This window comes from Hyalella azteca, unplaced genomic scaffold (genome assembly GCF_000764305.2).
Source record: "Hyalella azteca isolate HAZT.00-mixed unplaced genomic scaffold, Hazt_2.0.2 contig3778, whole genome shotgun sequence".
NCBI lineage: Eukaryota > Metazoa > Arthropoda > Malacostraca > Amphipoda > Hyalellidae > Hyalella > Hyalella azteca.
Genome location: NW_025934014.1, coordinates 85,374 through 113,073, shown reverse-complemented (window position 1 = coordinate 113,073; position 27,700 = coordinate 85,374). Strand labels below are relative to the sequence as shown.

The 27,700-nt window shown below is 38.6% G+C and overlaps 1 protein-coding gene across 1 annotated transcript; it reads right to left on the bottom strand.

Moving 5' to 3' along the window:
* Positions 1-464: 464 nt before the first annotated feature.
* LOC108681415 lies at positions 465-27,320 on the bottom strand. Its single transcript, XM_018170436.2, has 6 exons — positions 27,077-27,320; positions 5,598-5,707; positions 5,131-5,215; positions 4,530-4,563; positions 1,340-1,836; positions 465-870 (listed from the first exon to the last, which is right to left on the bottom strand). The coding sequence occupies exons 2-6, from the start codon at positions 5,653-5,655 to the stop codon at positions 699-701; spliced, it is 846 nt and encodes a 281-aa protein (XP_018025925.1). The 5' UTR covers positions 5,656-5,707; positions 27,077-27,320; the 3' UTR covers positions 465-698.
* Between the last annotated feature and the right edge of the window lie 380 nt (positions 27,321-27,700).

Sequence of the window (27,700 nt, the reverse complement as noted above, 5' to 3'; positions counted from 1 at the left end):
CGGGTTCCTGGAAGCCTGTTTAAGTATTAGACACAATGCCCTTGTGTGAATGCAATGTATTGACTGGTTAACATGCAATGAAAAAAACCTAAAAGAAGACAACGTAATGACACATTCAGTTCATCAAAGTTTCCACGTAAACCATGCAGGTTAAAACTCAAGTGATTTGCCATATTTTGACATTTGATATAACGTGCATTTTGTCTGAATTGACAAAAATTGCAAACGATCTAAATTGCAGATTCGTAATTGAAGTGATTGTAAATAATTTTTTACATGAATATGATAGTTCAAATAGTTAGATAACTTAAATGTTCATTTGCTGTTACTTCTTGGTTGAACCTTACGGTTATTGCACATTAAAAGCTTGTTTGATCATGCTGGCTATAATTGTAACGTTACAGTAGGAAAATACGATCGCTCAACCAGCAACTTTTTTTTCAAAATTGCTGCACGTTTGTGAATGCAAAAGTTAAAAATTTCAAAGAACCAACCAATTCCAACTATAATGGATAAAATCTAGCAGTTTTCTATAAAAAGGCTGAGTTGAAATAAAATGTGCAAGGATCAAACAAGCTTCAAAACAAAATTTAACTTATATAAAAATCTGGTATGATGAGTAATGCATAGTGCTGAAATCATTAGTATGCTCTCTTACGGAACTAAAATTAGCTAATTTAAACATTTTGCAGATACGCTCAAATGTCGTGTTCCTCCTCAGGGTTGATGGGCGAGAGGAAGTTGTCGGTCACATCTCCAATAACAGAGATGATCTCTAGATCCAGTAGAGGGCTGTCAGGAGGCAGTTGTTCGGGAAGCTGGCGGTTTTGAACCGAGTCAAACATTCTTTCAACGTATGGTTCATAAACTCTGCACAAAAGATGCACATTTTAGAGCAAATTAATGTTGTTGTGATAAGATACATAAACATCAAAACTGACAAGCAGAGCTGGGTAAAGTAGATCCTCTTCTCCACCAAGAGCAATGCTTCAAATAGAATTGATGCCTGCAGAATACACATCATCATGTTAGTTATCATTTAGAAAAATATTACATTGAAATGAATGAATAAATCAATGAGCACCCAGAAATAAGGAGCACAAAGTGGGATATTCAATCAACCAGAACAACATTAGCAATATTCACTATTGACGTTTCTAAATAATATGTTCAAATGACATTTTTACTGAAACAATTTAAAAAACTACTTCAGTTCAGCAAAGTGCATCAATTTATTCAAGTTTCTCACATGACCATAATCTGTATACTTACGTATTGTGTGAATATTAAAATGGAATTTCAGAATACATCTTGATAAAAACATTCATAAATAACTCACACTGAAGCATCTTCAGCAGATAATTCTGAATTGCTCCTAGACATAGTATCTCCATGAACCGTCCCAGCATCTCCAAGAAGCTCCTCGGCGGCAGTAGCAGTAGCAGCAGCAGCAGCAGCAGCAGCAGGGCCATCGATGGTCGCAAGCTCAAGACCAGTGCGGCTCAAGGGAGCTGGTGTGTCTTCAGTAAGTCCTACTCCAGTGCGGCTCAAGGGAGCTGGTGTGTCTTCAGTAAGTCCTACTCCGGTGCGGCTCAAGGGAGCTGGTATGTCTTCAGTAAGCCCTACTCTAGTGTGACTCAAGGCAGCTGGTGTGTCTTCAGTAAGTCCTACTCCAGTGCGGCTCAAGGGATCTGTTGTGTCCCCAGTAAGCCCCACTCCAGTGCGGCTCAAGGGATCTGTTGTGTCCCCAGTAAGCCCTACTCCAGTGTGACTCGAGGGAGCTGCTGAGTCGTCGTTACAGCTCGAGTTGTAGCCACTCTCCATTGGCGTCTCAGGCTATGATAGAAGTAAAAGAAATTGGAATTGTAAAAATATGTAATGAAAGCAAATTAACATATAGACAATCTGAAATATCTGAACTATATGCACATTTTAAAATTAGAAGCACTATGAAAACTACATAAATCAACTGCCTGTCAATTCACCTAATATGAAACATTGAAAAACATTCCCATCAAGATCCATGGTCATCAAAAGCCCTCTCAGGCATATACTCATGGTTTGAACAGGGCTTCTTTTTCTTATGAAATTTTTATTCCATACCATGCTCAACACAGAACAGTATCTTATGTTTCTAACTGTTGTGAACAGATTTGATGAAAGACGAGACCTTGGCACACTGAATATCAAAATTAAATTTTCAAATTTCAACCCTCCAAAATGATATAATCAAAATAAAAACAGTCAAGTAGCATTTATTCAATTATTAAACTGGAATTTATTACTGGAATTGTTCGTCTGTTAAAAATGGATCATTGACTGGTCTATCAATTTAGTGCACTGTTACAAAAAACGGTCCCACTGGCATTCTAGTGGCCGGTCGCCCCGTGAAAATAAACCGTTTCGCCAATTTTATCAGATGTTTACAGATTTCCAGTATTAAAGTAGAATAAAAATGGCAACACGGTGTTTCTTTTCACGTGCCCACCGGCCACTGAAACGCCAGTAATACCGTTGACGGTAATTTTTCTAACAGTGTGGGTACCAAATTTCACATTGGATTGCTAACATATCTATTGCAAATAATGAAATTTGTACTAAACAAATACATGCACCGTGAATAACACAGTCAAATGCATATCAAGTGACAGCAAATCCCAAGCACTGGCCTGTAGATTCAATTCTCAAGAAACAGGGCAGGACCATCACAACAATGAACTCCCCCAACAGTGAAGATAAACAAATCAGAACAAAAAAAGACTACATTTACTGAGAACAACTAGCATATTAATAAATATTAAGATAATGGATTGAAATCTGTGGACATTTGGGCAAGCAAGCATGAAACAATCAGACAAACGTCAAGCAAATGCAGATATTAAAATTTTAAATGATGCTAAACAGCAAGAAAAATATTTAAAAAACCAAAGACATGAAGGAACTGAAGTATATATATATATATAAATTTAAAATGTTTTACCAATACTTCTGAAGCTGATGCACAAAAATGAAATCAGGTCATATTCATTGAGAGTTAAACCTCAGCAGCAGTGAACTTCTTTCAGCCCAGGATAACAGTTGCTGCCCTCAGGTCATCCCAATGAAACCACTGCTCAAAGTTCATCACATTCTACACAAGCTCATGAAAAAGTTTCTTCTTGCAATCCAAAGAAAATTTTGGCAGCCCAAGAATTCGGTTGAGATAAATTCATTAGTCCTGATAACTGAACTAAAATTATACCTTCTCTGATTGTGTGGAAAATAAATTGTTGTAACCATGTTTTGGTTGTCTGTACAACCAGCACTGCTGTAGTTCAATGACTACTTGACTAGCTTTTAAGATATTGAATGCTCCACGCTTTGCTGGACAGTTGTAAATCTTCTCAGCAGCACACACACAATACAATTAAGCAATAAATTTACTCATTACCATTAACATATTAACTCTACTAGCAAAAATAAGTGGCATGATTCCAGGTCTGAATTGTGTTGGGTATACCACCAAACATATTTTTGTGTATGTTTGTGGCTTTGTCAAAAGCCAGAAACGGTGAATATTTAGAGGCTTTTTTGGCATATTTCCACAACACCAAGATGATGAGGGAATTACCTTGCACTAAAATTTTCATTTTTAGTTGTAAATCATAGAGCATTGGCAAACGGTGGCTGGATTTAAACTGTAAAATTCGACATGGACAGCAACTACCTATATATCATTATAAAATAACTCTTCCATATGTCAAAACATGGAATGAATAGAAGTTATAACATTTAAGAATATAGGTAGTTTTACATCTAGTGCTGCAGATTACCTGTGTAGCTCAAAACTAAAAGAAACTTCTTAATGAAATTCTAATTGGAGTCATTTACTCAATTATCTTGACTTGAACAAAATTGAGTACCTATGCAATGATAATCAATATAGTAAGCAACCAAGAGGATTCCAGCTTGAAGTAATGCCCCATATTAAAAAAGTTTGGCATGGAATCAAGGTGGAATGACCATACAGGCTTATGAGGAGCAAACTAGAGCCTAGTTTTGCTTAGCTCTATCACAAATGGAGAACAATTTGACTTGTAAACAGCAATTAGTTCAATAGTCAAGGCAATGCATAAACTTCAAGGAGTATGGCAGTTATGGATATTATGCAACCAATGCAAGGTAATGTAATCATGAAGCAGAAAAAAGTAATGTTAATGCTAGGGTGGCTAATTTATGCAAATATAATTTTCAGCAAATCTACATCATGATCACTTCAAAGCCTTATGTTGAAGCTTTGCAGTTGCAGATAAGCAAAACAAAACCTTTAGTCAATTTGGTGGTACTGGGACGCCTTGTGGAAGGCCACTGCCTTATATTCAATAATTCTGAATGCAACAAAGTCTTTTCTTGTTGATACCACCAAAAAAGAGCAGGTATGCAATACAATCTTTGAAATAAAAAAGAATATGCCACACTAATAACAAACATCAATTAAAAATCAGCAATTGTTCACTATAGCCCTGAAATAAAAAAGGCTGAACAATTACCTGTTTGGGAATCTCTGTTGTCTGATTCAGTTTACTGGAAAAACAAAAAGTAAGAGTCATAAGCATTACCAATAGGAAAAATCAATATCAAGAAAGTAATCATAGAATATTGAAATTCCATAATCTGAATTATACAAAATAAATTACAGATGTATCACAATTCAACTATTTTTCAGTTTCAAAGTACCAATTTTCAATGGCAAGCAACTAGTAACTACATCAATATATACTGTGCAGACATAACCGCAAAATTTTCACATAAATTAGATACATAGACCTCCATCACAGAACATTGGCATAAACAATTAATTAGATCATGCAAACGTGTAGTGGGTTACAGAAAAAAGCGTTAATTCTACAAGATTTTACAATGATCTTGGTGAAAGTTGGGTACAAAAATTTCATGTAAAATCAGTAACAAACAAAATTGAATCCATCACAAAACATTCTGAAAATTAAAATTGGTCACCTACAAAAGTTCAATGGCCAGATAATAATTAGCCAGAAACTAACCCATTAGAAGGAATAGCAAAGATCTAAGCTACACACTTGCAAAATCAACAGTGAACTTTTTTGTACTCTACGCATCCCAAACTCTAACCTGAACTTCACATTTCTCTCAAATGGTGGCTGCTGATTCTTCCTTTTTTTTGCCATGTCAATGAGCCCTTGAAGCTCCCTAGGTCCTGCACATACCAAAGACTAATAAATGACAAAGTATTATTAAAGTTAAAAACAGTTTAATTTATTGGCATAGCTTGATACATAATTCAGAGGTCAGGTTACATCAGACTTGATGGTTGACATTAGAACTCCAGTTGAGTAAAATACTTTGACTTCAACTGGAGTTATATCATGCATCAATTGGTCCTTGAAATAATTCAATAAATTATATAAATCACTACTTATAATGCATGTGCTGCACTCAATGTAATTTTTACTGTTCATGTCCAATAAAGAAAGCATGCAAGTTTTCACTCACAATTAATACAAAATAACATTGCACAAATCTGATTCAATTGAGGAACAAAATTAATAAAGAGGAACATTAAGTTCACCAGTACTCACTATTCAGTGTAGAGATGCATATGTAGCCAACTCTAAATGAACTTTCAGCTATTTTCATCCCAAACAAAGGATAATTCAGCTGTTAATATGTATTAATTAGCAGCAAGCATCTGAAAAATATGCAGAGAGAAAGTTAGGAAAAAAGATTTGGGAAGACCATAAAATTATGGTGATAAGTCATAAGAAATTGAATGCTTCTTCACTCTTCAGTATTTTGATTGAATTGGCGAGGACTTTCAAGGCATGAGATGAACAAGTTGTTTGACTATTAAATATAAATTCTGATCTGAGTGACTTTGTTGATTGGTCACTCACAGTGGTTTATAGTTTATCACTGATTGTTTGGATTTAACTTTGAATTAATATTAGACAAATAAAGTGGCACTTGCAGCAAGTGGCACTAGCTTCTTTTTATTTGTGCTAATAAATAAGAAATAAAAGTGCTAGATAATAGTGCAACCTACTGCGAGACTCAGATGGCAAAAGTTTAACCCAAGTAAATTTCTTAAATTTTGTACACTAAAATTTAATTTCTATTTATCCAGTAATAAAGTTGAAAATTTTTCAAAAAATAAACATAGATTATAAAATTATTCAATTCATTTTACTGGTGACAAATAAACTTGAGTACATTGCTATACCGTCAACCGGGGCTACTCGGGATGATTTTTAATGTTTTTCATTCATAACTTCTTACCATGAAACATTTCATAAACAAGTTTATGCTCATTTCAAAGCTCTTTGCAAGGGCTATCACATGGCTTCTCAAAAAAAAAAAAAAAATTCCATATGCTATTCGTAAGGTGCCAGAAGCAAAAAAAAAAGTGCCCCGAGTAGCCCCGTTGAATGGGGCTACTTGGGACACTTGGAATAAAAATTGATTTTAAAACATTTGAAGCATGCAGAGTGTACTCATCCATTACTAACTGTACTCTGAAGTCCTCCTCTTTCATTGTAGATGATGTAGAGGTAAAATAAATGACATTTTCTGTGATTTTTACTTGTTTTTCCTTTATTGATATGATATTACCATATACCTACATTAATTACAGTATTATTGATGCAATATTACCGTATCCATGAACATGCCATTGAGCATTTACAACAACCTTGTTCACTGCAAGCTCCATATCAGCAGCCTAATAGCATTTTTTCTGTATCTGTAAGCTTACAGGACAGCTTGTAATTTCACACCATTTTAATTGGGTTAAGTGAATTTACTATAAAAAAAGATTGTGAAAAACATACCTGAAACAGAAAGTTATGTTTTAGTGACAACCATCATATGTTTTGGAGATATAAATCATAGTTTAGGTCAATCACTTCTCATTCTATGATGCCTGGTGCACAATTCTATACGTATATGACATTCTATGCACAATTTTGTGATGACTGATGATGCACTAATTTTTTGATAAGTGAATTTTTTTCACTGAGCGAGGTAAATGTAATCAATATTCTTTGTTCTTAATCAATTTTTTTCTTAACTGGAGCCTTTGCTACCTGAGGTTCTACTGTAAATGCATTTTTGGGGGTGTCCCGAATAGCCCCGCCGTGCGGAAATGACTGCCATTTTTTTTGGAATGAGACAGGCAAAATCTATCAATTACGTTTTCAAGCCAACACCTGGGTGCAACTTTTATGAAAGTAAAATTTTTTAATACAGCGAATATTTTTTTTACTACAGACCTTAGCAGAAGTAACTTTTCAAAATATCATTTTTCACAATTTTTTCAGAAATTTTTCAAAGCTAGTAAATGTAGTATTTTTGAACTTCCTTTACACTACCTAGATAGGAAAAATGTTGACATTTATGCCACTATATTTAGTTTTGCAATATTCCAATTAGTTTTGCTACTAAAACAGTTTTACGCCGTGTCAGAGGACTGTCCCGAGTTACCCCGCCCATCCAGAGTAGCCCCGGTTTAAGTTAATTCAACTACCAAGGTTTGAAATTTGTGCAGGTATTGACTGGATATCAACATCCTGATCAAAACTACACCATATCATGTTCTAAAATTGATAGATTCATTCATTTTTATTAAACCAAATATTTTTACAATTGATAATTCAAGCTTCGTGCTCAACTGTCTTTCATTTCTTCACAATCACAAGCAATAATACCACATAGCCATAAACCATTAATAACAGGTCTAGCAGCTACATATATGACAAATACCATACTATAATGGTCAGCCATTTATGTATATAATGCAACCAGTTTTAAAACTGAAAATGTGGCATTTATGCATGCATATTAGGGTGGTCCTCAAAAAACTTTTTTTTTTGTGAACAAGTTCCTACCTCAAAAATCAGTTCATTTAGATGCCTAAATAATATCCTAAAAATATTTTTCAGATTGGTTAATATTTAGAGGTCGCTCAATGGTGTCAAAGTTTCACCCCTATGGCTCAAGGTCATTGGGTCCCAATAGTGAACAATGAAACGAGTCTGAACATTAGGGTGGTCCTAAACAATGTGGGATCAAAAAATTAAATTATAGTTTTCCACGCTCCTACACTCCACTATGATTCCTTTATGGAAGGAGACTTATTAATGTGGAGAAATTTTGCGAGATTGGTTAATATTGAGAGGTCGCTCAAGGGCACCAAAGTTCTATCCATGGCAACCATCCAGGTCCCCCTCTTCTCCAGAGTATTAGCTGCTCAAGGCGGGGGTTTCATGCTGGCCAGGCACTCATTGTCGCCCGGTTCGGGCTACGGTGGATTTTCGGGAATCTGGGTACTGCTTGCGGTGATCCACAATCGCTTGCAGCAGGAACTGCAGCTGCTCCTCGTCCTTTGTGAGAAGCCTGTTGTATTCTTGCACCAGGGCGACCCCGCGCTCAGCGTGATCGTTGGTAACTGCAAGCTTCCGAACGACTGCGGCTGCCTGTGTTACCGGAGGTTAAATTAGGCTACTGTGTAGCCCAACCTTCATGTCTCTCTTTACTAATTATCATATATCTTCAATTCTCAATCCAACTCAATTTAAATTAAATTCAATATTTTTATCTTTTTCAGTGTAGATGACCAAAGTATAATTTGCAAACTTGAATTATCACTCTTTAAGTATTTGGATTCCTACTCAGTATCTCAGCCTGGGCACTCAGTTGCACTGGTGAGTGGCATATAAATTTATATAATTTGTTCATTTATAATTTTGGTTAAGTNTGGTTGGATGATGACGAAAATGCATTTGAGGGCTTCTGTACTGAGCCAGGGCCAGTTCCAGACCTTCCTAAGCTGCTTTCTAAAAGAAAACAACCGAGCATACGAAATACCCCTGCCAAACGTGCTGCTATACACACAAGGTCAAGAGGCTCTGCTGTGGAATTACCCAATGTTCAGGCTAAAATATTGGAGCGTGCTTCTGTGAGGAGAAGGAGGAAAAGTTCTTAATGAAGTCGTTGGGGGTTGTTAAACCTAAATCAAGTGCTTGCCATTTTGGTAATAATTTTTTTTTACTCTAGTGACCTTGTTTAAGTAGGTTTAGTCATGAAAGTCATTTTTAGTCATGTAAGTCATTTATACATAAAAAAATTTTCTATGGCAACTGTCTTTTAAAGAGTGAAGCGTTTTAGTAGTCTGTGAATTAAGCACCTTTTACATATTGATGTCCTGTAAATAATGTCACTAAGCTCATATTATGAGATGTTTTGCCTCACCAGGGGGGGGGGGAGCATATACTGTTGTTTCAGTGAAGCGTCACATCTCTCAAGAATAAATATTGTACATATGTTTAGATCGCGTTCTTGAATTCTTAATGTTTTAGATCTATTTTTTGTTCTTCGCGTCTTAATTTACTACTACATGTATTATTATTTTGTAAAATGTTATTAGAATGTATATCATTGTTATAATTGTTATTTATTATTATTGTGTCATGGGCATTTCATTACCGTTTCAAAAATATTGTCAATATGTTTTAACTGGTTACAACAACGCGCATTACAGTGGTTGTCCAGGGCTAATGGAATTGCAAGTGTATTAGTAAATATATTGTAAATAAACTGTAAATACGTAGCAGAGCCATATAAAATTTTAGTATCAGTGCTCCTGCCAAAGTCTTTTAGGATGCCATGAATATTGTGTAACAATTCAACTTCCAAGTTGTAACCTGGTGTAACTATTCCTGTGATCATTTTGTTCAATTAAATTCTCTATGTTAAATCCATGAAGGATTGCGCTAGTGGGGGGGCATGTTACCGGAGGTTAAATTAGGCTACTGTGTAGCCCAACCTTCATGTCTCTCTTTACTAATTATCATATATCTTCAATTCTCAATCCAACTCAATTTAAATTAAATTCAATATTTTTATCTTTTTCAGTGTAGATGACCAAAGTATAATTTGCAAACTTGAATTATCACTCTTTAAGTATTTGGATTCCTACTCAGTATCTCAGCCTGGGCACTCAGTTGCACTGGTGAGTGGCATATAAATTTATATAATTTGTTCATTTATAATTTTGGTTAAGTTTTGTCCTTGCATTTCACTTTGGTTGTGTTCATCTCTGACTGATGTGGTTTAGTAAGGAAGTTAATTTATTATATTGGATTATGGTTATAGTTAATTCTAGTAGGCTTATGTTCTCAATTCATCTTGCAGTGTTCCTTTATTTATCTGTCCACTTGTGATTCCTTTTAATTCAATCCTCGTGCGAGTACTCATTAGTTTTAAAAATAAATTCACAATATGGAGATGAGCTTTTACTAGTTTTATGGAGTTTAATGGTTCTTGCTTTGTTTACATTCTACATCCCATCAGGTTATCAGTCATTCATGATTTGCATTTTTATTTTGTTCTTTTTGTTTGCAGTTACATCTGCTCATCTCCGCCTGTCCATGCTCCTTTCATTCAATTAACCAGTGCATTTTCATTACACATTCTAAATTAATTCAATCCTTACATCCAATTCACTAGCTCATTTTCATTACACATTTCAAATTAAAACAACCATTTCATTTGCAATTTTATTAAGTTGTGTGTTTATTTACTGTCCCATATTTTAATTCATTTTGCATTAGAACCAGTCTTTCATTTTCCTTCATTCAGAGTAGGGTTGTTGCCAGTTAGTTAGAAGCAGATAACAGGTTTATCTCACCTGCGGCGCGAGACATTTTAGACCCGGCAACACCTGTTTAAAATCCTCCCTCTCGTTCCAAGTTGCTGGGTCTTCGGCAAGAAACTCCGCATTTAGCCAAAGCTTCGTGAAGAATTTCTTAGCGTTGGAGGTCGCGAAGTCTTCTAGACACTGGCCACCAGCTCCACCCGACGGGAACACAGGGCGCTTCTGGTGCTCCGCATCGCCTTCTCTCTCCTGGATGGCCGTCATGATCTTCTTCTTGGTCTCCAAGGGCACTTTGTCATGAAAGAGGGAGAGGGAGATCAATTCCTTGGACAGGTACCAAAGATGTCCTTCCATCTTGTTCCTTGCATCCTTGGCAAGGTCAGGATCAATGTACTCGAAAGCATCAAGAGCCTTCAACAGCTCCAAGTCGTTCCTGGGGGCGATGGCAGCGAATGGTGCTTCTGTCCAGGCTCGCGCGTACACCAGTGCAGTGAAGATGGCCACTGATGCGAGTCCTCGCCTTTCCCCAGGAGTCAACTTGAATTGTTTCTGGAACAGCCACACCTTGATCGAATAGATGGCTTTTGCCATCCACCGAGCATGATGCATGGCTCCAGGAGCCATGCCACCCAGGAGTGGGAGTTTCTGGACCGCGGCCGTTTCAGCGATGGGTACAGTGACCCTGTCACTGGCCGCAACTTCAGGGTCACTGTACCCATCGCTGAAACGGCCGCGGTCCAGAAACTCACTCCACCTGGGGGAGAACGGCCAAGGAACACGAGCGATAAGACCAAGAGCTCCTTGTAGTCGTCACGACCCTGAAGCTGGCTGACGGCTACTTCCATCCACTCGGTATCGACTCCTGCGATGACGGCCGCAACTTCAGGGTCACTGTACCCATCGCTGAAACGGCCGCGGTCCAGAAACTCCCACTGGGACTGAAACCGTCGAAAAAGTGTGACCCCAGGGCCCAATGTTCCTCCCATGACTGCCTGGAATGCTGCGCCGAGGACAAGTTCATGGATATGATGGCGGCATGCCAGATAAAGAAAGTTGTTTTTGAGCTCTTACTCCACAAGAACGCAGGTCCCTCCATGATGCCCAGTGTTTGATGCCGTCATATCAAAACACAGCGCCGCCACACAATCCTCAATCCCCCATTCCCGCAAGAGCGCGACGACGGCATCGCACTGCGCCCTCCCTGTTCCTTTGGCCAGCGTGGGAACGCCGAGGAGTTGTACAGCTCCTTTCCCGCTGACAAGGACAGGTAGATGGTCTACGTGCTTCTTGTTCGTGAGGTCCTGCATTAACTTACCATCCCAATGCACCACCACTGTCTCACTCATCTTCAAGTCCGCCTTTAGCTGTGAGGCGTACAACGGCTAGGTGCTTCTGACGGTATCGACGAATTGAGGATCGGTTGATATTAACTTTTTCTGGCTCGTGGCCAAAAGCTCGAGCTGCTTCGGTAAGAAGGAACACAGCTCCTCTATCGCTCACATTGGTTCGGTCAAGGGTAGCAGCCAAGCTTGAGGTAATCACGTTCTTCACCCTCTTTGGTGGACTAACGCCACGGCTTGTTCCCACAGCTCCCTGTTCTTGTTGCACACGGAATTCCTCCTCCGATTCCTCCGCTCTTGCACTGGCTGATGCGGAGGATGAATCACCTGGGCCCATGGCAACAGAAGCCAATGTTGGCAGATGCTGTGCCTGACGACGGCGCTCCTCATGCACTTGCCGCCGTTTTCGGCTCCGCTCTTCCTTACGGGCAAGTTCGACATCGATACTTCCCATGTACCCCAGGCGACCAGACTGCCTCTGCGCGACAAGGAAGGCCTTATCTTCCTTAATCTTCATGATCGAAAGCGCATCCTTGTGAGCCACGTCGAAGACCTCCAGTTCCTCCATGAAAACAGACTCCCGCTTGGTCTGGGCCTTGAATTCCTGGTGACGGTTCTTCTTGACTAGCTGGTATCCTTGCTCGATCTTTTCCAGTTTGGTTAAGATGTTATCGGGACGCATCGTTGGAATCCTTGCACGCTCCCAGAACTGGAGAAATTCAGAGATGACTTCTTTGAAGGCGTCTTTGTAAGTAGCGCCGTTGCCATGATGGAAGTGGACAACGGCCAGCACTTCCTTGCACGAAGGTAGCTTAGCTCCCGTCAATGCCGGAGAAGGAGACACCATATATCCCTTCTTCGCACGTGTGGCAGTTGCCATTGGAAATCTCACACTTCAACAATCCGTGGCTGAACACGACTAACTAACTGACAGAGGTGTACACTGCACAGCACTCGGGAATGAAATGAGGTTGTTCAGGGTGCAGCTGGACAAGGAATCCCTGTTCAAACATGTTTAGACCCATTTCTTTGTTCACTCTATGGACCCAATTACCGTGAGCCATATGGGCGTAACTTTGACACCATTGAGCAACCTCTAGGCATTTAGGCATCTAGACGAACCGGTTTTTGAGGTAGGAAATCAATTTAAAAAAAAAGTTTTTTTGAGGACCACCCTAATGCATATATTTATAAATAGTCAAATGAGGTAAGACAGGATTGCACCCTTCATGGCGTTTGAAAGGACCAGCCCGTGGCGTGAATTATAATTGTACTAAATTCAATTTGACAAAAGAATATGTTAGAACAATCATTGCCTAACATTTCAGTGTTTGTGGCAACCCTCTTCTGCAAATAATGAATTTCTGGCTAATTTTTAAAGAAAACCTATGTAAAGAAGGGTCACAAAATAGTTAACCCTGTTTGGGAAATGAGCTCTGTCTAATGACAAAAAAATTTTTGGCCAGGTTTGTGGATGTAGGCAGGTAACCTCAAGTAATAGGCAACTTTTTAGACATACTAGGCATTCCTACCTGCTACCATCACTGCCTGAAATGTATTCTAAAATGAGGTAAAAAAGGACCGGACATGGGTAAGGCAGGACCACTAAATGATCCTGTTTTACCACACAAGTGGTCCTATCTTACCCCACAAATGGTCCTGTCTTTCCCCACAAATGGTCCTGTCTTACCCCACAAATGGTCCTGTCTTACCCCACAAATGGTCCTCTATTACCCTACAGTTTATCAAAAATAGTTTTTACATGAATATATTATTGTGTAGTCCATGGAGTAGTTTGGTTAATATTTTCATCTTTTGCTCAAACTTCATTTAAACTTGCTAGCTTTTTTAATTAGAGAAATTTAGTGCACTTTTTTAAATTGCATCAAAGGGATATAGAAAATAGGGATGTCTATTCCCATTAGTGAGCTGCAGAACTATGTGCAAGATTGGCAGGGGGAAAATCATTGTGTGAAACATGAAAAATAATTGTGATCACAACTCTGTGAGAGGGCATGAGCTATGTTAGAAGAAGTGCACCACAAATGCAGTTAGCAAGAAAACGAATGACGTCTGACACTTGAGTTATTATCCATTGGTTTTATTACTAATTTGATAAATTTTTCAGACAATGACACTAATGGAATATGCATGAAGCATTTAACAGTGCTCTACAATGAACCAAAGCCAACCTACTATTACTGTGCTTAACATAGTTTTCTCGTGACAAAAACTTCAATGTGACTGATATTAGAGTTGACTTCCCACAACACAAAACTGTAACAAGTGGTTGTTCAATCAAATAATGTGTTTCTAGATAAATAATATTGAATATCAGATTTGTACTTTTATTAAAAACCTTGTAACATAAGAATTACCAGTAGGTCCTTCCTTACCCCAGCCTGGTTCCATCTTACCCCAATGGGGTAAGGTGGGACCAGCTCAATTTTTTAAATCTGTACAGAAAACTAAGTTAGATGCAAAACGTCCGAGTTGTAGCTTAGAAGCCCATTGCATAACTACACCTTGTGATAGGTTTAGGGTTTTTTAGTTATTCATGGCATAGATGCTGCAGGCTTGTTAGTGATTTTGGTCCTGTCTTACCCCATCTGACTATATATTCTCAAAGGCATTTAAATTTATTAAAATATCAAATGACATGAAACATTGTAAGTCACTGTGCCACTCTAGAAGCAATCTTAATTACCATCATCACATGGAATTTACGAGCACGCCTGCCCAAAATGGGAGTGCAGCAAAATCACCCAACCTTTCACCACGAAAACTCAGTGTTTACTGCCGTACCGCCAGTACGTAACCTGCGCAGACCGCCACGACAGCCCACTGAGCCCAGTGGCTGAATGGCGGCAGCCATTCAGCCATTTTTTTATTATATGACCAATCTTCCAAGGCCAAGTCACATGGCAATATTAAAAATATTTAGCTTCCTATAAACGTTTTAAAGCCAATTGAAATTTTAAATAATACATTTATAACATAACTCCAAAATGCAGAATGTTTCATGTGATAAAAAAGTATAAAACAATTTATTTAAATAATTCAAATACGTTACTTGCGAAATTTCCCACTCTTCCGCTTGTTTTAAGAGTGTCATGCACACCCATCTTACACGACTTGACTAACCGTGGTAAGACTCAGTCACTCACTTCTCTTCAAAATTGAACAGTCACTGCTTTACACTGCATTTCCCAGAAAAGCCCAATATCGAATTGAAAAAATTAGAAACGCACTTCGAGTTCAAACACGTGCAGTCCATGTGGCTTTGCTTGGCATATAGTATGGCGGCTGGCTGAGTATGGCGGCTGGCTGTTGACATTAGACGAATCGGAATAGACGATCGAACTTGTTTGAAAGTCTATATTTTCTTTCGACCGTCTTTTGTCATAACTCATAACAGTCAATAATGCATACTATTGGTATGATTTTGATTTTATGTAGTATCTTATATTATTTTCCAGCATTGTACGGTAATTTTTGTTTAACTAATTATGGATAATTTATTAATCGAACTTTTATTCAATAAGCTTGTCAGTATAAATAGTTACTAGTTATGAAGGGCTTGTTACTAGTTATTACTAGTTACTAGTTATAAAGTTAAGACTAGTCTTAGAAGGGCTGACAATATTTTATTGTTAACATCATGGACATTTCGACTATATTAACTGATAATCACTATCATTTTTAAATGACCGCATCAATACTTATGGGACACATGTTTACGTCTTAAGTCCAAAACTTTACGACTTTGACCTAAATGGCAATGAAGCTATTTAATACCAGTCCAATACGGCTCTTCAGTTTGCAGGCGTTTTCAGATTTATTTTTTTGCCTCCTACGTTCTCACGTAGCACTACCGAGTACCGACCGTATCTCTGCTCACGTCTCGGACAATTTTGCGGCCTGTCTCCAAGGAATGTCTTCAAATTCAATGAATAACAAACATCACCCAAAGTAATGAATGCAGCTTGACGAAACAAGGTACACGTATTCATTAGGACCTAAAATTACTGCGCTGCAACTTCTCCACGCGACAAAATTTCTTCTCGCTTCGAATCACCGACATGTGGAACAGCCTCCCCAATGACATCGTTGGCGCTCCAGGTATGAACGCGTTCACGAACAGACTAGTTAAAGCTATGGAAAAATATATGTTCACATTTGAAATGCCTAGCACCATATCAAACCCGGTGGAAGTCTAGTAGCTATTTCAAACTTTCGTCAGTCATGAAAAGATCCGGTCAAATGACAGGATTTTAGATCTTCTGTGAACAAGGCACGCAAAATAAAAGAATCGGCGACAGGCCTACACTTCAGCGCCGAGATCACTATGTTATGTTATGAATTTGATATTGAATTCAACGAAGAGTAGGAGGCCCAGAGGTTAAATTGAAGCAGTGAGTTGCGTGTTCGAGACCTCAACAAGCTGTGAATGTTCTGCAATGTTAAGAATCGGCGACAGGCCTACAACCTAATAAACGCTGATACCGCTATATTATATTATATTGTATTATATATACTCAGCATTATCATGCTATATTCTCAGCATGATTATGCTATATACTCAGCATGATCATGCTTCCAAGAAAATCATCATTTCGAGAAAATTATTCCAAGATGCACGATTAATTATTATTTTGATTATTCCAAGACGCACAAAAATTATTCCGAGACGCACGAGTCTATACATAAAGCATCGTTTCTTCATGTATGAACCTTAATATATCTTATTAGGTTGAATAACTATATAAAATGTTCCAAACTTAAAAAAAATTATTTACGTCATTAAAGGCCAGTGAATGAAAGGCTGCTTGTAGCCTCCTTATAATGCATTACAAATGGTTTAATTTGTATGATGAATTGTAATTTTGATACCAATGACGGCATAATTTTTTAACATTGCAAACAATTTTGTGTATTGACTAATAACAATTTTGTGTATTGACCCCCCCCCGCTTGCTGGCTGCATTCCTATGAGTCCCTCGCGGCTGCCGTGAGCGTCACGACGGCCGCGCCGCGAGCGCGGCCGGCCTGATTATTAGAATCCCACCTTGTTGTAAGTTCAAATAAATCATTTAAAATGACCAGATAAATGGTTTAAACTTTCACAATATCTATAAAGATGTGCAAATTCATCCCTTATTGTTTTCTAAAGAAAGAATGAAAGTTTTCTCTTACAATTAATACAAAATAACATTGCATAAATCAGATTTAATTCAAGAATGAAATATAATAGGCTAAAGAACAACATTAGGTTCATCAGTACTCACTATAATCAGTGTGGAAATACAGTAGTGTAGCCAATAAGCCAAATCTACATTTGATTAAAATAAGAAAAAAAATCAAAAGTTATAAGTATCGTAAAATCGGGTAACTTTGACCATTTTTTTTTCAAAATGATGCCATTTTTTTACTAGATAAGTTAAACTTAAATTGAAACATGCAAAATACAGGTCTATACTCTAGCTTTACTCACCATAAATTGCTGGCTCCTGCCTCTCATAGTTTTGATGTAATTTAAAAAAAAGTGATGGTCTTTGTTACCCCAGCTCTTGGGGTTTCTTTGACCGGGTGGTTATATCAATTTTCATTTTTTGGTAAAATAACTCCAAATAACTCCAGGTTGTGGTGCATTGTAGTAGAACTCTTCTAGTTACATATGCAAAAGACAAATTTTAGGAAAGTGTCATAGTTTGCAAATGGGGGCGCCGCCCCAAATGGGCGAAATGTGACCATCTAATGGCAGCCGTGATGGGGTAACATTGACCGGTTTGGAAACTAAGTTAAAATTACCATATATAAGACTCTGTAGAATCTGAAACATAAAGAAAAAAACATTAATAAGTGTATCAAACATAAAATATGTTATATAGGTACCTATGGTAATTTTAACTTAATTTCCAAGCCGGTCAATGTTACCCCGTCATGGCTGCCATTAGGTGGTCAAAGTTACCCAATTGGAGGGTGGAGCCCCCCATTTGCAAACTATGACACTTTCCTAAAATTTGTCTTTTGCATATGTAACTAGAAGAGTTCTACTACAATGCATCAAAACCTGGAGTTATTTTACCAAAAATTAAAAAAATTGGAGGGGGTACTCCAACAGACTTTAAATAATAGCTCTTTTTTGTGGGTCACATTTTTAATTTTTTAACCTATTATATATGCAAACTTTTTAAATCTTTCTATTGTGTTACATAGCCTCAGTATTAGGCCTTTGATGGCGATTGACAAAATTTTTCTATGTCAAATCGTTTTTGAGTTTTGGGGTTTTTTGTTAAAAAAAAGGAAAAGTGGTCAAAGTTACCCCGCCAGTCAAAGTAACCCCATTTTATGGTAGATTCTTATTGTCTCATAAATTTTTAGTTGGAGAATCGGAGTGATTACTCCAACAATTTTACTTTACATTTAGGTTCAGGTTCAAGATACCGGTGAAGAGGAGCATATTGCTCCTCTTGCTTAATCTTAGATTATTAGGTTCTTACTCTTAATTACTGGCACTTTGGTGTATTTCTTACTTTAGGTTATGCTTCCTAATATGGTTTGCTCTTTCCATTTAAGTTAGGGCTTTTGTGACTGTTATTATTAATGAATGTTTCCTTCCCTTGTATTTGTTTCAGGTGTTGATCTTCATCAATAATTCACTAGTTAGAGCATGCAACTTTATGCAATGTCTGACAAGTTCAAGTGCTTCAGCCTTATCCTCATGTTTGAAGTGTAGCATGCACTATTAAGAGTCTTAGTTAAGTTTAGTAAGCTTACCACTTATCACGCTTTGTGATCCTTGTCTGCACCTTATTGCTTGCCTCACCCGCACCCATTGCCTGAAGCTCATTTACACTGGAAGTCATTGTTAACCCGTTCCTGCTTGCTGAGCAACTTAGCTGCTCCCTAAGGGTGAGTTGCTAAGACTTGATCAACTCAAGAATAATAATATACCTTTCCTTGTCAATCTCATGCACTTGAGTTACTGCAATAAATCTTGCTTATTACTTTGTTACCTGTTTAATGTCACCTTGTTCCTGTTTTGAATTGCTTTATTCACTTTCCTGATTGCTTTTACATTGAATTTGAATCATTACAACTATTAGATCTCTTATCAAGTGTTTGCCTTGCCATACTGTGCTTGCTTTGCTTGTCTTGCTATTTTGCTTGGACCTTTGTCTTGTGTTGTTGCTGATTTATGCATTATTGCTTGTTTGAATCCTAAACAAAAATACTTCTGATTTGAGGAACACATTCCCTTTAACTGCCATTAAAGACCATAGACTCTAGTCCCGTTATTTTGTTAACTTGGTAGGAGCAGTCAGTGTGGGACCCAGCTGGCACACTGTTGAGAAAACCTGGAACCCAGACTTGCCCCGTCCTGACCTTCCTGTCCTGAGTCTTCTCATCTTCCAAACTGCAGTTCCTTGAAGATCACCTTGCTGAAGCTCATTGTTTAAATGTCAACCTAGGCTTTGATATCATTACTTAACTAACTGAGCTAGCTGCATATTAATCCAGTTCATGAGCAAGTCTTTAACTATTTCATTTTCATACACTTGTTTAAAATCCTATTTGCAAGTCACTACGAATATCTGCCCTGATGTTGACTCTTTTAAGTACAATGGGGCTTAGAATTTCAGACCACCAGTGATTTAGTTGACCAGTTGTGCGACCAACAAGTGATGTGATTGTAGTGATTTAATTATTGGCAGATAGTGTTAGTAGATGGCTCATTCATATGTGTGCCCATTATTAGCGCCCGTCACCTTCAATTCCAGTATTGCGGACTAGGATTAGACATTGATATTGGTGCTTGTTTTCTGTATTTCAATAATCAGTGATCATATTCAACCAAGGCGCTGCTTTAATATGCTTGTTTAGCCAGAGACTTTCTTGCAGTTAGTTAACAAACCTTATTGATAGATTAGTCTTGTGATCAAGTTGAATAAGAGCCTTATCATTATTATTAATTAGCCAATGTAACTCTTGTGTCTTATCCTATTGCTAATGTCTATGTTTCTTTAACTCACTTGGAGGCATAGTGAGTGTCCTGACAGTCCTTGCCTCTCTTGAGGTTCCTGGTTCCTGCTACCCAGTATGGTATCACCTGTGGTCAGTAACCTTCTGTGGAACCTTTCTACCAGACCGGTGAGTACCTGGGGTGTTGTTGTGAGGGGGAGTGCTTGGGTGTGCCTGTGGTGTCTATGAGAGTGATGCAACTACACCGCATTAGTGCTATACATCAGGGTGATCCGTGGACCAGGTAAAGAGTGCTCTTACTGTGCTAGTCTACAGTTGAGGAATCACCGCCATTTCTTATTGTGCTCTCTTTTCCAGGACCTTTATTTATCTCCGTGCCAACCAAGACTTCTAGGCTATTCCTTATCTTACAGTAATTTTGATTCCCTTATGTCATAGGTTAGGATGTTTTGTTTAAAGTTATTGTTTACCGCAAAGTTGGACCATATTGTAAAATTCGGCTCTTGAACGGAATACTGCAGTCACCCCTGAGGGATTTTCCCCTGGATGGTGGTTGCTTAGCTTATCCTGTGAAGGATATTTGGTGCCCCAGACATTATCCTGTACCAATGGCTCTTGACTTTGTTCTTAACTTAAGTATAGTGTTGTTTGGGAATGACCTGCGTTTCATTGTCCCAAATTTGTTATCAGGGTTGGAGGTAGAGTTAGCTAGGTATTATATCTTAGGGTGATTGAGCTAATCTTCATATAGCTTTTGTGAACCCCTGCTGACCGGACCGCAACACTGGGATTCATTACTTATCATTTTGTCAGGTTTTTGCCAAGTGGCGCTTGCTTAAGTGTGGCTAAGTGAGTGGCACGTGACCAAGTTCTCGTCTGAATAGGTTATGGCAAAATAGTATAGAGGATTATAATGAAACGCTGATACATTTCACATTAAATTGGAAAATTCAATTCACATCCTACGTTGACAAAAATCTCTAGTATACTTGACAGAGGTAATCTGAACACAATCAAAAGTCCAAAACTTATCAGTTTACATCATAAAAGTCATCTAATTTTACAGGAAAATGTTAATACATTGCAGTTCAATTGAGCTGTATGACTTGTAAATGACCGTAACTCACGCACCCATTTACGGCCATATGTACAGCGACTGTACCGCAGCTGCAGCCATGCATTTGCAGCCGTATTCCAAGTGGTTGTACTGCCGCTGTGACTGTGCGTCCTCATGATTGCTGTTCTTCATAACTGTCGTGTCTTGCTGCTACAGATGCCTCACGGTCAGTCTGGCCGTAGGTTTTTTTATAACGACCGTACTTGGGAATAGTGGCGTAGTCTTACTCGTCAATGATATTCCAAGCTCATTGCCGTACTGTGGTTGAAGATGACTGTGACTGTACCGCTTCTTCTTGATGGAAATTGTGACTGTATTGTACTGATGACCGTACCGACGATAACTCCCGGTGTAGAACTCAAACTCAAATCTTCTGATGACGTGCATTATATTCGTTGTACAACTTGCGGCCCTCTCGCATAGTCTCACGGCCGAGTTGCAGCGGTAGTGTTGATGTTGATTTTCTTGACGTGCTCACTGGACTCTAGGCTGCTTTGACAAGTCCAGGTTTCTCGCGACCATCAATGTTCGAAAACAGTAACACTGCCAGCCTCACACAGCCGCGGCTGTTAAATACAGTCCGCTGACTGCAGACCGTGCTTGTGTGATGGTCACCTCCATAGAACCAACACTTGGCACCAATTTTAAGGTCCTTGTATAGGAAGCAGTTGCGCACAGTTAAGCCCATACCCTCGAAGTGACGCCGCGACGGTTGCGAGTTCCACAAGGTCAGCACCTTTGATGCCCTCGCCATTTTAAACTATAAACAAACCCTCTGTCTCACGGTCTCATGAACAATAGCACCTTATGTAAGCTTTTACAGTTTCATCCCCAAATTCCTGTAGCCTTCTTAACACTTCACTATAAGATTTAGTGAAGCCGATGGTTAGAAATTCAAAAGGTGCGGGTCTACAACACGCTGCGTGGGTAGCAAACGGGGCTATATAAGGAGCAAGGTAGAAGCTGAGGCAGCTCAGTAAGTGTCAACCAGTGTGCCCAAAGGGAGTCTTGTGCTGTGAGCACATTTAGAATCATCCAGCGTTCTGTGAGGAAGTCTCGTGTTGGAGACTCACCAGTGTGATCGATAGAGTGAAGTGTAAAGGACAGTATTCTGGTGAAGTATTGTCTCATTGAGTAGGACATCAGAGAAGAATTTGGTACGCCTTCGGAGAATTAGCTACAAGAAGAAGATTGAATGACGTGTTGGTATCACTGAGAGAAGGAGATACTGCCTAGTTAGTATATGCTTGAAGCCAACATCTACAAAGTCGTGGAGAAGTCTTCAAACGCACGCCCCATCACATATCGAGAATTAAAATCCCTAGTCACAATGTCCCTTCAGATCCAACCGTGTTACGACATCCAACCAGCCGCGTTAGAAGATACTGCTGAGAAGAAACCAACGCCAGGTCCAATTACTGCCCGGATTATGACTGAACAAGTCCCGGAGAAGTCTTCCAAAGTACGCCTCCGTCACATCTTTGGTGATGTACACGATAGGAATTTAAGGGTGATCATGCTAATGCTTGGAAATTAGCATCTGTATAGCTACTTGAATTATTGTGTTGGGCTGAATTAGCGTCCATATAGCTACTTGGGAATTAGCGTCTGTATAGCTACTTCAATTATTGTGTTTGGTTCTCTGCAAGTAGACTTTTGACCTCGTCATTTTCACTAAGCCCAGCTCTGTATCAAGATAGGTTCTTTTTCTTTTCTTAGTATATGAAGTTTGAGATAATTGTTTGTGTCATTCTCCTTGTCAAGTCATGCTGCCAGTAAGAGAGAACTTGTTTTTGCGCCGAGACCCTTGTGCTGAACCTGACAGTAGGATGTTACTTAAAAACTCTGCCGAGAGAAGTATATGATTGACTGATTGACATGATAAACTGGAAATTGATAAACATACCATAGGCTTTAAATCATACAGTAAAAAAATAGCAAATACAATTATCGAGTTCAAGACTTCAAAGTTCAACCCATAAATTAAGAAGGAAAAGGCTTAGCTTAATCACATTTTCTAATGCATAATTATTTTCTGGTAACATACGTATCTTTGTAAAATTTGGTGCCAAAACCACCTGTTAATTTATTTGCAAAGTGTCATCATTCATAGGCTCATAGCTGATTTCTTGATTAGAGAATTCAATCCAATTGTACTGTAAAATGGGGTAACTTAGACCACTTTTTTTATGAATGATGCCATTTTTTTACTAGCTAAATAAAACTTAAATTGAAACATGCAAAATACAGGTCTATACTCTAGCTTCACTCACCATAAATTGCTGGCTCCTGCCTCTCATAGTCTTTATGTAATTTCAAAAAAAGTGTTATCGACTATCGACTGGCATGCGGTTGTTCAACGACCAGATGACCTTGAGATAAATTTTACAACGACTCTTGTGCCACACTATGAGACCTGGCACCCAGCGCCGTACAGCAGTGACAGCACGGTGCACCACCACCCCAGTACCCACCTGCAGTTAAAGTTACAAACTCTCAATGGCTCAACCAAAATGTTTTATTTTAGTTAGATAGCCTACAACAAATGCCAATTTTAAGAGAAAATATTTGAAAATGGTTTATAGTACTAGGAAACATAGAAGGCTAGAAATGATAGTTTTTCACAAAAAGTAGCAAAAATTTGTCCATTTTGGAGACATAGGTAATTTAATAAAGGAAAAAATTCATAGTAGGTATCTTCTTCATTTTTAATTCAACTTATAGCTACCGTCAATGCCACATAAGTCGCCACTTTCAGAAAACCCACTACAATATATTAAATTTCGAAACACCAAGACGCTAAAAATTAAATGTAACACGTGTGCTGGGTAGGCCTATGTTTAGACTTTTGAGAAAAAAAGTCACTAAATTTTTTTATTGCTCGATCATATAATAAAATGGAAGTTCACGAGACTCGTCGGGAGTGGCGAGGTATATAGTACCTACTTTAAAGTCGCCAGCGATATTGACTAAGGGTACACTAAAGTCGCCATAGCCTGGCGAGGTTATTGCAGTCTTTTCGTGAATAGCGCATACGTAAGGTACAGTAGAGAAAGCCTCAAATTCACGCGGAACCAACCCTCCAACTTCGGTTTTTCTTCAACAAATTAATGGAAAAAAATTAAAATATTGCTTTTGGTCGAAAATAAACGAAACCCAAAGGAATATGTCTTTCTTCTAGCTACCATATTTCAGTGGATTTCCATTTTCCACTAAGATGTAATTTCGTGACTGGTAGAAGCTGTCCTTTTCACTGCATCGATGTTGGGAGGGCTGCTCAGTGTTCATTCCATTCATTCGCTTCTACTCTATCGTAAAAATGCACCTTATGGATGAACATCGCGTATGAAAAATTATTCTGATACCATGTACCTANGAGGCCGGGCGGTTTAAGCACGGCAAAATTAGAGCACTGAGGTGAGTGTTCGAAACCGCAACAAGCTGTGAAAATTCTGCAATGCTATGTCTATACTGGGCATATAATGATTCCTTGATTCGATGGCGTGGCCATCGAGCAGCAGAATTATTGGTTCATCTGTTAATGGCTGAGCAAATGCCAAAAATTTTAGTGTGAGCCACCGTAGGACAAGTTCACAATCCACAGAGACAGTTGCTCGTTTGCCGTCCAAAGCTTTGTCGGAGACACCTCAGTAGCTTAATTAGTTGCCTCCTGGAAATGCGGCTTTAAAAATGATCATTGGAGCCATTGCAATGCAGTACGGTGAAACACAGCAATCGATGCTTCTGTGTTATTGATTTGCCACGTGTCAAGAATGGGAATTCTTCACTCGCCGAGGCAAGACAACATTCTGCGAGGACTTGCTGAGGTCCACCAACACCATGTCGTGGGGACGTTCACTAACGTTATCACGTTCATGAGCTTCTCGCAGTAATCCTAAAGAATTGATCCAATTTTCATTTGTTGAAAAAATTGCTCGGCCGCGATCTAAGCATTCAGCTTTCCGATGTTTGACCGACTCAGGCTTTCTGGAACTAAACTTCAACCCCCATGCGTAGCGTCGGTAGCGAAGCCTCTCTCTCCAAAAATGTCTCTTGGACCTGCAATCAATGCACCAGGCAAACATTGAAATTTTGGGCATGGTCAAAGGAAAACAAACCTCTATTTGTCACATACTCGATGTAATTACAGAGCGACAGCTTATGCTCTGCTGACAACGCTGTTGGTTTGCCGGCACAGTCTTCCTTGACTCATATCGAGAGGCGATCTGTGAGTGTCTTGCGTGACACATTGAACGTACGGGCAGCGGCCAACGCGGGAAGATTCTAATCTCAGCGGGCCGGCTGCAAGAGCCCTATCCATGTCCTTCTGCCTCCACAATCTTAGTTTTGTTCCTTTTCATGAAGTCTTCTTGAATGGTAAAAAATAATTGTATTAACATACTCGAACAAATGCATGTACCGTTCGTTTTGATCACGCAAAATAACGTATGTAAATATTTATCCCGTGAGTTTTATCCTTTAAAGTTCAATTAAGTGCGTGAAATTGTTTTTATTTGTTTTAATCTCTTCATTTTACGATATTGAACGAGGTAGTTTACCTTATTAAGATTATGTGTAAGAAAGTCGACTCGTGTCACGCTTATTCCAACGAGCTCAGACACTTCAATGCAGCGCTATATTCACTTCGCGTAACTCCGATCAATGCAAGAGTGTCGTGCGCGACTTTTGAAGTCGTTTTACAACGTTTTTAAAAATTAATTGCTAATTCTGTTGGGAAGAACATCAATGGGGAACGATTCTTGAATTATTTTAGGCAACACTCTGACACTACCATTACATTGTTAGTATAAATTAGCAACGGAAATTATCCTTCAAGTCCTGCCTCATGAAGCAAATTTCCTACACAAACCTCGCCATTTATCCCAAATGTATATGCACTTAAGTCGCCAGGTATATTTAGAATAAATTAATGACTATATTAAAGTGTCTTTAGAATTTGGAGTAGAAGCAATATGAACCTCTTTTTATTGCGTTTCAGCTCGGAATGACCTCGAGATGGTACGGAAAACATTTTCTCTGCAATAGACCATCGCCCAAATGCGGTGCAGACAGGAGAAGGAAAAAATTCGTGTTGCTTGCAGCATTTTCGTCATGTTGATTTGGAATCTCAAAACTAATTACAAATTATATGTCGGAAATGTATTGTAATATCTTTAAGCAATATTAATAAATGTTCTAGTATTTTCCTATGGTAATGAAATGTTCGTATTGGGTCCATTTCAATATATATTTCCTTTTCCCTGTAGCATGGCGACTTTAGTGAGGTGGCGACTTTAGTGGCATTGACGGTAGCCTAAGCTAGGTAAATTAGGTAGTAATACTACCTAATTTACTTAGCAAGTTAGCTATAAGTTTAATTAAAAATGAAAAAGATATATAGTAATAATAGCGATACTAATAATATATAGTAATTTTCTCATTTTTTTCTTTTTCCAGCAGTAGCCTAGCCTATAATTTTCATCAAGATCAGAGGGAAAAAATTATTATGTGCATTGTGCAACAGTGCACAAATTACCTAGCCTACCATCTTAGACTCTTAGTATCTATACCCAAGACTAAGTTAAGTAACCAACCTGGCTAGGCTAGTGGCTAATTGGCTATGGCTGGGCTGGCTTACTTGCTTGCAAGTTGCATTAGCATACATAAGAAATTGGTTTAAATACCTACCTACTTATTAGATAATGAAAATAAAAATGAACTGATTCTAAACGAATCTGTGGTTTGTCATTATGCTTTAGCTTAGCCTGCTTAGGTGGCACCGTGGCAATTTGGTAAGATTATTGCATTTTACTGTTACAACGCGCGAACGCGGCCCTGCCAGTGGCCCAGCAATGGCAGAAACGCACGCCGCAGGAGGAGCAAGAAGGCCAAGAAGTATGCTGCAGCCTTTTCAGCAAGGTGCAACATTGAAATTAGAAGAAAAACAAAGTGATAGTTACTTACCGAAAAGGTCATTTTTATACCGCGCTCGCTTTAACATTGATTATCACACAAAAATAATTCGGTCAATAATTGTGGGCATTACTGGGCAATGTCGATTAAAAAACCCAATATAGCCTATTTTCTTAGACTGTGAGTCTGTGACTCACGTCATTACGATTCATGCGTTCCTATTGGCCCAGTCACAGTGGGTGGCAGCACCAGCAGCTAATCAGAATCAGAGAAGTCGTGCTACCCAGTATCAAACATGATGCAATAATGGAAGTTAAATTCTAAAAGACCAAGTATATGAATCTACATACAGAATTCAGAAGTAACCACAAAATTTTTCGGCACATATGCAGTGAGAAGGTTCTACCATACTATAAAACCCATGCTAATATGCGAATCTCGTGGTAAGAGGCTGCCAATTGTGTGCTCGTTCAGAAAAGCAACATTCGTTTGATCCATTGATGCAAGACTTTTATTCAATTTTTTCACAACTTTTGTTCAATTTAAAAGCTTAGCGGTGGTTTTTGGTGATAACATGTCGAAAAAAGTGAACTGACAGTCCAGTTGATTATTATTATTTATATTATGACACTTCTCTCCGGTACCTCTCGGACACTTTTGCGGCCGGTATACAAG